The sequence below is a fragment of the Ranitomeya imitator genome, chromosome 5, assembly GCF_032444005.1.
Source record: "Ranitomeya imitator isolate aRanImi1 chromosome 5, aRanImi1.pri, whole genome shotgun sequence".
Taxonomy (NCBI): Eukaryota; Metazoa; Chordata; class Amphibia; order Anura; family Dendrobatidae; genus Ranitomeya; species Ranitomeya imitator.
The window spans coordinates 583380690-583392874 of NC_091286.1; the positions used below are offsets into that span (position 1 = coordinate 583380690).

At 47.1% G+C, this 12185-nt stretch overlaps 1 protein-coding gene across 1 annotated transcript in view; it reads right to left on the reverse strand.

The window, feature by feature from the left end:
- The window catches only part of FBXO45 (F-box protein 45), a 27867-nt gene continuing 15682 nt past the window's right edge, over window positions 1-12185 (reverse strand). The window contains exons 2-3 of the mRNA XM_069727910.1: window positions 9169-9525; window positions 1-1785 (exon numbers count right to left, since the gene is read on the reverse strand). Coding sequence (XP_069584011.1) covers window positions 1600-1785; window positions 9169-9525 — 543 coding nt within the window. The 3' untranslated portion in view covers window positions 1-1599. The remainder of the gene's footprint in view (window positions 1786-9168; window positions 9526-12185) is intronic.

Genomic DNA, 12185 nt, shown 5'->3' on the forward strand with positions numbered 1-12185 from the left:
GCTTTATCAGTCAAGGAAATTTATTGTACTACAAGGTGTACTTTTTTTTGTACAAGTGGCATGCATTAAAGGGAACCTGTCCTGCGATTCCTGCTGCCCAAACTGCAATCGCAGACAGGTATATTTTCTCCAAAACATTTTGACATCTAAGGCCTCTCACATTTCTGCCGGTAAAGGTCCGTTGCTATGTGTCAGGCCAACGGACGTTGTGAAATTTGTGCCCGACGTGGGCAACAGATGCAGTTTTTCAACGCATCCGCTGCCCAGTCTAAAGTCCCGGGAGGAGGGGGAGGAGTTCTGGCCGCGCATGCACGGTTGGAAATGGCGGTTCCGACAGACAAAAAAAAAAAAAAAAGTTACATGGAACGTTTTTGTGCCGACAGTCCACCAAAACACGACGGATCCATCGCATGACGGATGTGACATGTGGCAAGCACATTTGCAGGATCAGTTTTTTTCCCAAAACGACGGATTGTGACGGAGCTCAAAAGACTGAAGTGTGAATGAGGCATTAGAAAATACAGTTCAAAGACTATGCAAGTCCCATCACTGGCTAATGTCCCCGGCCGGCTACTCCCAGCACTGCTCCAGATGTCAGACAGACCTCCACCAGAGCGACAGACCTGTCAATCACTGCAGTGGCACTGGGAACAGCTGACAGAGGGTGGTATTGGATTAGTCTCATCTCTGCTATAGTTCACAGTCTGACAGAACATTTCAGAAAAAAAAAAAAAAAATACCCGTCTGCAATTGTGCCATCCAGCACGGATTCATGCTGTCCGCTAGTGCCTTGGGCAGTATGAATCACTTGACAGGATCCCTTTAAAGGAGCGTGCAGGGCAAGTGTGAAATGTGTCTAGTGCTGACCTGTGGAGGATGGCACAAGTGTGGTAACGTGTATTCGGCACAGCTTCCCTCCATTAGACACTTCTCAACCTTTTGCCCTTGAGGTTCCTGTAAGATGAGGATATGAATTCTTACTCCATAAAACAAGATGTATGGTCAACAATAAAAAGGATATCATCATAACTTCCCTTTAACAAAACCAGACCTGAGTGAGCCATCAGTAAAGACTGGCAGGGATGGCAGCTCAATTTGTGTAAAAAAAGTACCCTACAGTTACCACTTAAAAATGGAGGCTTAAAAACAGTGGTATGGATAAAAACCATCAGTTAACCCTGTGCCAGACGGTACAGCTGAGGTTTGGGTAACCCTAGAACAGATATTACTGATTGGGTTACAGTTCCTAAAAGAATAAAATAAAACCACACTACACACCATGCAAGACCCCTCTCTGGAAAGAAGGCGCAGCTCACGCTGCTCCCCATATCCATTAGCTAAGAACACTGGTTTCCATTGCACAATCACCAAACCGACAATACCAAACTGTCAACAACTGGGATAAAAAAAAAATAAAAGCCATGATCTCCACACAGCCACAACCCACAGACTCTCCGATCACATGGAGATGAGGTGGAAAGCCTTCTAAGTCTTGAGTAAGGAAGGAGGATCCCCTGATCACTTCTGTCCCGTGGGTCCCACCGATCGGGCCACGTCTTCTGCCCATCGCATGCACAGCCACCCACCGGAGGAGGCACATCATCCATCCAGCGGCTTCCCTAAGTAGACCAGTGTCACTTCTGTGTTCCCGTACACCGCAGAAACTGCTGGATATAGACTGGCCTTGGGAAGTCCCCTAAATGCCACACCTAAAAACTCATAGCCGCGCTCGAAGGCCAGCGTCTTGTCTTCCATGTCCAGGATGACTCTGATCCTTTCACCTATCTGCAAAAGAGAAACAAGGTGAGTACAGGCGGCACGACCGCTAACACAGGGCAACATCACCAAAGTCAGTGTCTGTAGGGACCATCAGCACAGAATGACTGTTCAAACCAAGCACACGCACTCAGTCCATCATGGTGGAGCCATACACCTTCCCACCCATCTCCTCCCTTCTGTGTCCCTATGAAGACAGCTGTCAAAGAAGAAGAGGGTGGAGATAGAGGGAAGACAAGCATGTGGGCAGGTGTATGTAAATGCTTGGCCCCACCATGAAGCACTGAGCGGCGGGACTTCGTTTGAACAGTCATTCTGTGCTGACAGTCTTTACAGGGAATCTGTCAGCAGGTTTTTGCTATATAATCTGAGAGGAGCATACCATAGGGCAAGAAAGCCCGATTCCATCCATGGGTCACTTAAGCTGCTTTTCTGATAGAATCCCTCTTTTCTCTGCTGTAGATGTGGCAGTGATTAGAATGCGGAGCTCTGTATAACCCAGATTGGCAGATTGATGACAATGTACACAGCTGCCAATTGGTGGCGGGAATGGGGTTGTACAGATTACCCTGACTAATCTGCACATGAGAACAAGTCCCTCTAGTGATAAACCTCCTGCTGATAAGACAATTATTGTAGCTACAGCACAACACAGCCTAGTAAGTGACATCCCTGGAATCAGGCTCTTGTGCACTATATTCTGCTGCTCCCACATTAAAACAGAAAAAAACATCTGCTGACAGATTCCCTTTATAGGGACTCAGCACAGGATGACTGTTCAAACCAAGTTCCACCACTTGGTGATTCACGGCAGGTTTCAATCATTTATGTACATCTTCCCCACCTCTGACAGCTCAGGTGGAGATAGATGGAAACAAAGCAGGTATGAAGCAGGGAGATAGAAGTTTGGACCCACCATGAAGCAACGAGAACATGTGCTTGGTTTGATCAGTCATTCTGTGCATAGAGTCCCTCGAATCCCTTACTGACGGGACAATTTTCATGCCAGTTTCACAATATTTACTTTTTTGCGGGAAAAACATGTTTTGAATGACACCAGTCAAAGAGGTAAGGGGCAAGTTTTAGGCTATGTTCACACGTTCCTGATTTCCCTCTTTTTTTCAGGACTAAAAACCGCAGCTCTTGGCAGAAAACGCAGGTCCTTTTTTTGGTGCTTTTTTGATGCGTTTTTTGATGCAGTTTTCTATGCAGAGTCTGTGTGTTTTCTAGGAAGTTTTTTAGGGTTAAAATGGCTGAAAATACCCTAACCCTACCCCTACCCCTATTCTAACCTTAGTGGGAAAAAAAAAAAAAAAAAAAAAATTCTTAATTTTTTTATTGTCCCTACCTATGGGGGTGACAAAGGGGGGGGGGTCACTTACTATTTTTTTTATTTTGATCACGGAGAGGTTATATCTCAGTGATCAAAATGCACTTTGGAACGAATCTGCCGGCCGATTCGGCGGGCACACTGCGCATGCGCCCGCCATTTTGCAAGATGGCGGTGCCCAGGGAGAAGACAGCCGGACGGACACCGGGAGGCTGGGTAAGTATAAGGGGGGGGGAGATGAGGGCACGGGGGGGGGGGGGGGGGAAGGGGGGGCCTCGGAGCACGGGGGGTGGCATCGGAGCATGGGGGGGCAGCCACACTGCGGTTTGTGGTTTTACTGCGGGTTTGACCTCACAATGGAGGTCTATGGGTGCAGAACCGCTGCAGTTCCGCAAAAAAGCCGGATTACGTACCGGTAATGCTCTTTTAATGAGTCCACGACAGCACCCCACATGAGAGAGAGGGATCCGCCCATAGGAACAGGAAACCTACAGAATAAAAGGAGGCGGTCCCCTCTCCTCCTCAGTTTAGTTACAGAGTATAAAAAGGGGAACCGCAAAAGTGTTAGTATTCATTCTTATTCAGTCACATAAATTTCTTAACTCTATACAACCATTATTTGTGACCTTAAAGGAAAGAGCTGTGCATAATTTAGGGAGGGTAATACATGGGTGCTGTCGTGGACTCATTAAAAGAGCATTACCGGTACGTAATCCGGCTTTTTACCCTTCGCCACGACAGCACCCCACATGAGAGATTTTCAGAGAGTCATTATTTGGGTGGGATTACTGTATTAAGAACAGCTCTACCAAAGGTCAGATCAGAAGACGTGGACAGATCAAGTCTATAATGGTTGTAGAAGGTAGAAGGTGTAGACCAAGTTGCAGCCTTACATATTAAATGGATCGGTACATCCGCTTGTTCCGCCCAGGAGGAAGCCATGGCTCGTGTTGAGTGCGCTTTTATACCCACTGGAGGAATCTCGCCTTTTGACGTATAGGCCAAGCAGATAGCCTTTCTGATCCACCGAGATATGGTAGCTCTCGTGACCCCATGTCCTTTCTTGTGGCCCTGAAAGGAGATAAACAGAGCCCTACTCTCCCTCCATGTCTGACACCTTTCTATATAAGTCAGGATGGCTCTTCTGACATCTAAGGTGTGGAACTTATGATGTTCTGGAGTTACAGGTGAATCAAAAAAGGAAGGGAGAAATATTTCTTGTGACCTGTGGTAGGTGGACGCTACCTTAGGGAGGTATGAGGGGTCTGGTTTCAGGACTATCCGATCATGAAATATCAGTAAGAAAGGTGGGTCTACTGATAGGGCCTGGATGTCACTAACCCGTCTAGCTGAGGTTAGGGCTACTAGTAAGGCTACTTTATATGTTAGGATTTTTAAAGGTATTGAATCTAATGGTTCAAATGGAGAGCTTGTTAAGGCCTCTAATACTAGATTTAAATCCCACGGAGGTAGACGGGGAATATGGACCGGTTTACTACGTTCACAAGATTTTATGAATCTGGAGATCCACCTATTAGCTGCTATATTGCATCCATATAGGGCTCCTAATGCCGAGACCTGAACTCTTAAGGTATTTACAGATAGTCCTAACTCTCGGCCTTTTTGCAAGAACTCTAGGATAGGTGTGAGTGGAACTTGCTTAGTGAACGGTACCGTGTAGAAGTCTAAAAATTTATTCCATACCCTACTATATATTAGGGTGGTAGATCTTTTCCTGCTCAATAAGAGGGTGTTTACTAGTTCTGTTGAGAACCCTCTGGAACTTAATAGTTGCCTCTCAAATTCCACGCCGTCAAGTGAAGACCTTTCACTTGCGGGTGGAAAAAGGGGCCTTGGTACAGCAGCTCCTTGTCTGATGGGAGGATCCAAGGATCGCATAGGCACATGGTCTGGAGACAAGAGAACCATGGTCTTTTCGGCCAGAATGGTGCAATGAGGATTACTCTTGCCTGTTCCCTCCTGATCTTTCTGATCACTAGAGGAATCAGAGACATTGGAGGAAAGGCATATGCCAGTCTGAACCGCCAAGGATGGTGGAGAGAGTCCAACATATCTGGGTGATCCCTGGTGTTCAGGGAAGCGAACCTTTGTACTTGCCGGTTGTCTCTTGTGGCAAATAGGTCGATTTGTGGTATCCCCCATGCTTCTGTTATCCTTCTGAATATGGATTTGTTTAAGGTCCATTCTCCTTGACGCAACTCGTTTCTGCTGAGGTAGTCTGCCCTGATGTTCTCTACACCTTTGATGTGCAGGGCTGTTAAGGATGTTAGATGAGCCTCTGCCAGCTGAAAGATGTTTGCAACTATGGTCATCAGACTTCCTGACTTTGTACCACCCTGACGGTTCAAGTATGCCACTGCGGTGGAATTGTCTGAGTAAATTCTTACATTTGTTCCATGAATCTGCGGAAGAAAATGATATAAGGCACATTCTATTGCTTTTAACTCCTTCCAGTTGGAGGAACATATTAATTCTGTCTGATCCCAAGTATTTTGGGCCAGATTGTCTTCCATATGTGCTCCCCACCCAATAGGGCTGGCGTCGGTGGTAATTATTTTAGACGGGTCTATTATCCATGGCACACCCCGTGATAGGTGGTCCATGTCTAGCCACCAGGATAGCGATTCTAAGACATTACTGGAAAGAGTTATTCTACTTTCTAGATAACCGTCTTTCCCCTGAGCCGACAATACTTCGTACTGCAATTGACGGGTATGGAATTGTGCCCAAGGTACAGCAGGGATACATGATGATAATGACCCCAGTAAGGACATGGCCTTCCTTAGTGTCATGTAGGGTTTGCGTATTGCGTCTGATACCTTTGATTGTATAGTCAACCTCTTTGACTGAGGAAGAAAGCATTTCTGACTTACGGAGTCTAGCTGGATTCCTAGAAATGTCTGAACGGTTTCTGGATTCAGCCGAGATTTTTCGAAGTTGACGATCCAACCTAACTCCTGTAGGGACGAGATCGTATTAGATAAACGAGTTTTACATTGAAGTGCAGAGCTTCCTACCACTAGAAAGTCATCTAGGTAGGGTATTATCAAGGTATCTCGTTGGCGTAGATGAGCCATCACTTCTAGTATCACCTTAGTGAAGACGCGGGGAGCCATAGAAAGCCCAAATGGCATTGCAACATATTGAAAGTGACGAACCTTCCCCTCCAGGGTGACTGCTACCCTTAGGTACTGCTGATGTTCGGCATGTATGGGAAGATGGTAATAGGCGTCCTTTAAGTCTATTCCGGCCATGACACACCTAGGGAATAAGAGTTTTATGGTAGAACTAATGGATTCCATTTTGAAGGTATGATTACGCAGGAAAGAATTTAATTTTTTAAGATTTATGATGGTTCTAAATGAACCATCTGGTTTATTAATCAGGAATAAAGGGGAGTAGAACCCTTTCCCTTTTTGATCCTGGGGAACTTCAATCAGGACTTTCTTAGATAGAAGAGATAGGATCTCTATTTCTAGAGCCCTCTGTTGGTCCTGACCTTTTGGAGATGTTATTATGAAGGAATCCCAAGGGATTCGATCAAATTCTAATTTAAGGCCGTATTGCACAATGTCCAGAATCCACTGGCTGGATGTTATCTGTTCCCATTGGGGAAGAAAAAATTTTAATCTGCCGCCTACTTCCTGGTTAGCGGTATTTACGTCTCGGATTATGGGACCCGCTAAAAAAGGCACCTTTTTGCTTTGGGTCCTTCGACTCCCATCGCTCTCTTTGTTCAAGCGGCTTGTTCCTAGTAAAGGGGCGTCTCCTGAAGGCTCTCCTGTAGGATGGGAGATATTGGTTAGGGAAGCCTTTCTTCCTTTCACCTGCTTTATTCAGGAGTTCATCCAGCGTCTTCCCAAAAAGGAACTCACCCTGACAGGGAATCGCACAAAGTTTCGCTTTAGCTTGTGCGTCCCCCTTCCAATTCTTTAGCCAGAGTGCACGCCGGGCTGTGTTGACTAGGCCGGCTGACCTGGCTGCAAGACGTAGCGAGTCCACTGAGGCATCAGCTAGGAATGCTACTGCTTCTTTAATTTGAGGCAATTTCAGCAGGATAGATTCCCTCGAAGTTTTGCCTCTAATCTGTTCCTCCAATTGCTCCGTCCATACTAGTAGAGATCTTGCAGTACAGGTACTAGATATGGCGGGCCTGAACGCCCCCGTATTGACTTCCCATGACCTCTTTAGTAAAGCTTCTGCTTTACGGTCCAGCGGGTCTGTCAGGACCCCTGAATCCTCCACTGGTAGGACCGACTGTTTGGTTGTGGAGGCTACCGCAGCATCAACTTTTGGCACCTTTGACCAGGTGTTTAGGTCTTCATCGCTGAAGGGATAGCGCCTTTTAGAGGATGATGGTAAAAACCCTCTATTCTGCTTGTCCCACTCCTTTTTAACAATATCTTTGATGGTTTGTATGACGGGGAAGGACCTACGTTTCCTCTGTCCTAACCCCGCAAACATTATGTCCTGTGCTGATTTCTTTTCTTTCCCATCTGGGCACCCCATCGTGCTCCTGACAGATTTTATTAAATTGTCCACATTACTGTTGGGAAGACAAAGTCCCCCTTCAGTCTCGGATGAGCTCGGCTGAGATCCCTCTTCGTCTGAAGAAATACATACACCCTCTGACTCCGAACTAACCGGAGACCGGGACCTGCTAGGCTGACGGGTACTGGCGCTACTTGTCTGCGCCAAACCCTGCATCTCTTCTTGGATAATAGCTCTGACATCTGAGGGAGTCATGATATTTTCCTGCCGTAGAGTTTGCATGATACACTCTGCACACAGTTTTTTGGCATAATCATCCGGGAGGGGCTGCGTACATAAAGCACACTCTTTATGCTTAGATTTGTGTGTCCTTTTCTTAGTCTAGAGGAAGGATACAGGAGGAACATATATCAGCATATAGGAAGAGACTCTTTCAAAAACTCACCCAGTGAAGCTGACAGGTACCGGTTCTGGAGGCGGAATTCGTTTGGTGGTAGAACTCTTCTCTGGAGGTCGGCCACCACTCTTTGTGCTGCTCCTCGTGCTTCTCTCCCTGCTGGGAGAGCGCTGTTGCACTGCGGGCAGGTGCGCTTCGTCGGCCGGTGAAGCCATTTCACACACACCGGCCTGACGCTAGCGCTGCATTTTTAAACTTGCCGCCCATTCTCCTGCCTCCCCGGACCAACCCGGAAGTGCTCCCGCGACTTCCGGGTTAGACGCGCCGCTCTCACTCACCATGCGGCCGCCAGAGGCTATTAAGCCGGCCGCTGCAGCGCGCGCGTCCTCACAGTGCCGGCCGGACCTACGGTGACCGGACCCGGACCGTGGATGTTTGGCCAGACGAGGGGGGAGGCTGCAAGCAGGGGCTCCCCCGCCGCTGCTTCTGGTACCGCAGCCCCTGCCGTTCCCACAGAAACCGGCGCAGGCGGGTGCATGGCCCAGGGATCCTCTTCATCTGTAGGTAAGCCGGGTCCCTGTAGGAACAGGAAACCTAAACTGAGGAGGAGAGGGGACCGCCTCCTTTTATTCTGTAGGTTTCCTGTTCCTATGGGCGGATCCCTCTCTCTCATGTGGGGTGCTGTCGTGGCGAAGGGTAAAAGTAGTGACATGGTACTTCATTTTTACCGCGGCTATTCAGCGCGGCTTTTTTTGCGATTTTCCGCAATGTGGGCACAGCAGTTCCTGTTTTCCATAGGGTACATTGTAATGTACCCTGCATGGAAAACAGCTGCGGACTCGCAGCGGGAAAATCACGGCGATTCCGCATTAAAAAAAAAGGATGGTGTGAACATGGCCTTAAGGCCGAATGGTAGGGGAAAAAAAAAAAATATAAAGACAAAATACATAATTCTGCCATTGCATTATAGGTACTAATTTTACAACATTTAATGACTAAATATGTTTTTTTTAAATATTAAAACAAAGTTTACGATTACCATTTTTCTAAATTATTTGTCAGTCCCTTTAAGCAGAAATAGGTCCCTTTACAGTAGTCCGTTCAGTAGCCAGCTTAGAATATACGTTAATGGTAAAGGTTACTTTTCACTTACCTGATATTTGGGTGCATTGTTGCACTGTGGAAAACTTCCATTCACTTCTCCATTGTGCAATAGGTTATTATCAACTAGGTTCCAGCCCCAACTCTGGTCGTCACTACCAAGGAGCGCCACGTATCCCTGGCACTGCATGGGAGCACGCTTTGTTGCAATGCCAATGACCGCCACTGTGCCAAGTGGCCCTTCCCACCACACTTCCCAGGCATGGCGTCCCTCACTGAAGCCAATTTTGGTGCGTGCCCCGTCCGTGCTCTGCGCGATTGGATTGCGATGCAGAGTAAAACCATTCTTCTTAATATATACATTCCTAGAGCAGTCATTGGAGCTGAAGCCATGCTGGAAGGCTCGCATCTGCAGAGAGATACCGATAGTAATAACCAATCTTGGCTCAGTCTAACAGTACAGCAGAGCCGAGGCACATCGTATTACAAACACATTTGCAGCTCTCCTCAGTTCTTACACCTCTGCTGCAGAGCTGTGCCCAACTGCAACTTCAGTATCAATCTCTTAGGCAGCCAGTGCGATGGGGGTGGGGAGCGCAGCCGACCTTTGTCTAATAAACAGTTGTAACTCTCCTCTCATTGCTCTGTCAGTTCAGCTGTACACCCTCCCCCACACTGGCTACCTGTGACATGGTAGCTGAAGTAGTGTTAGTTGTAGTCTGGCACAGCTCTGTAGGGAGATCAGGAGAGCGGCCACTACACGTCACACTGGTAACCATTACATATCACACTGGTAACACCCCCCTTTCATTTTCAGATTCTCAAGGAAATTTGGATCCAGACCATAAATGGTGTACGCCAGGGAGATGATATACAGATTGATTATACATACAGTACTGTTCCTGCACTCACTATAAAGGAGAGATACCCAGTGCACTTCAATTATCTTTAGAACCCATAAACTTATGTGTGACAGCAGCTGCTCCTCACTGCTCCCCCCAATCTTGTCTGACATTACAACACACACCTACATGGGTCAGGCTCTCCCTGTGAGGAACAGCCAGTTCCCAGCGAATAGCAGGGGGCGTGGCCTGTAGCAGGCTGTTTCTAGCTACCCGCCCCATGTCTGTCTCTAGTCAAAGAACAGGGGGCATGCTCCCTTCTAGTAGCTGCCACACCAACAAGAAAATGCTAAAACACCCCGTGATCCTCTGCTGCACAACCCATGAAGGGTGCATACTGCCACGTGTCATACAGAAAGCAGAGCACTGGTACAGTCATTTATCCCCCATATCAACTTGGTAGTGTCCTGTCGCCTGCAAGTTCATCACTCTGGATGGTCACGTGACTGCTCAGCCTATGGAAAGCATCCAGCCATGTGCGGCAGCATCTGTCAGGCATGGTATAAACCCCCAGGTCCCATTGCTCTGTTCCCTATATTGGGCACCAAACATACATGGGCTTATAAAATATCTATGCATTTATGGCATCTATTCTGTCTGTATGACACGTGGCATTATGCACCGTCATGGGATCACAGTGTGTATTTGCATCTCCTTGTTGACATGACTGCCACTACTAGGGAGCCCCTGTTCGTGGACTAAATAGAGACAGATATCATGGACAATGCAGTTAGGAACAGCCTGGAGCTGTCCACGCCTTTGCCATTATCAGGGAACTGGCTGTTCCTCACAGCTGGGAGCCTCACACTGGTGTGCCATGTAATGTCACAGACAGGAGGGGGAGCAGCTTCTGTCACATGGAATTACAAGGGTCATACAGATGACTGAAGTGCACTGAGCAGCTCATTTATATAGTGTATGTGTGCAGGAACAGTAAACATTTTTATCTCCCGGGACTAGTCTTAACAGCCCATTTACATACAAGAACAATGTGGGATTTCTCTGGAATAAGACATTGGATCATAGACCGCACGTATCACTTTAGCCAGCTACCTATGACCTACATGTCCATATAGCTGGCTTACAGGGTAGACCTATTGACAGATTCCCTTTAAAGGAGTTGTCCAGAATGTACATACTGATGATCTATCTAAAAGGATAACCTTGGTGGGGGTCAGACACCCAGAAAACCCCCTGCTCAGCTAGTGTCTGCTCCGGCAGCAGTGGCATGCAAGCAATGTATTGAGTGAATGAAGACATGACAGCACTATGACGGCGGCATTAGATGGGCAGAGCTGCAGTGTTCGGCTAGGAAATGGTGTCAGTGAGGTCATCAATATTTGCGGCCCCCAGTGATTTAGCACAGATGCTCTGGTGTCCCCCCGGTCCTCCTTTACAGGCTGCTCAGTGATGACATGAGGCCATTGATTGCTGGCAGCAGTCACATACATCAGGTCATCGCGGGAAGACTAAAAGACTGGTGGGGAAACATAGCATCTGCGCCAGATCACTGGAAACCGGAACAAATGAGCACCATTTACTCAGATTTTAGCACAATTCCTGTTTTTTCCCCTCCTTCTACACTCTGACAAGCTCTGGGTACCTAATCCACCCTTGCAGCTGAGTAAAGGGGAAACTATCAGCAGAGACTGCCCCATTGCCTAGATCAGCCATTTGGGCACATGACATTTTTTTCTCCTCCCATTTTAATCATAATTCATTGAAATCTTGCAGTTTTCACACTGGCTACTGAGGTTTTTTTTTCTTTTTTTTTTCATTAGACTGACTTCCTATCTCAGACAGCCAGAACATGTACATTAGTCACAATGGTCAGACCCCAGCCCTCTAATATTGAGGCATCTGATGAGTGTGTGCAAAAGTCACTGACAGAAGGGGAGCTGGGTCAGCTGTGACATCAGTCACTAATCCTGCCTCTGCTGATTAGGCTTCCTGAAAGGACAGGGAATACAAGTCTAAAATCTCTTCAGTGGCCAGAGAATTGCAAGATTGAGAAAAAACACCACTGATTGGCAGCTTTCTGCCTATGCACAGAAAAAGCTGTCAGTTAGAAATGGGGTTATACAGAGCTCATGAATATGACAGGTTTTCTAGTGATAACATCATTGTTTTATCAGCAGGAGATTATCAAAACTACACTAAGCAGCTC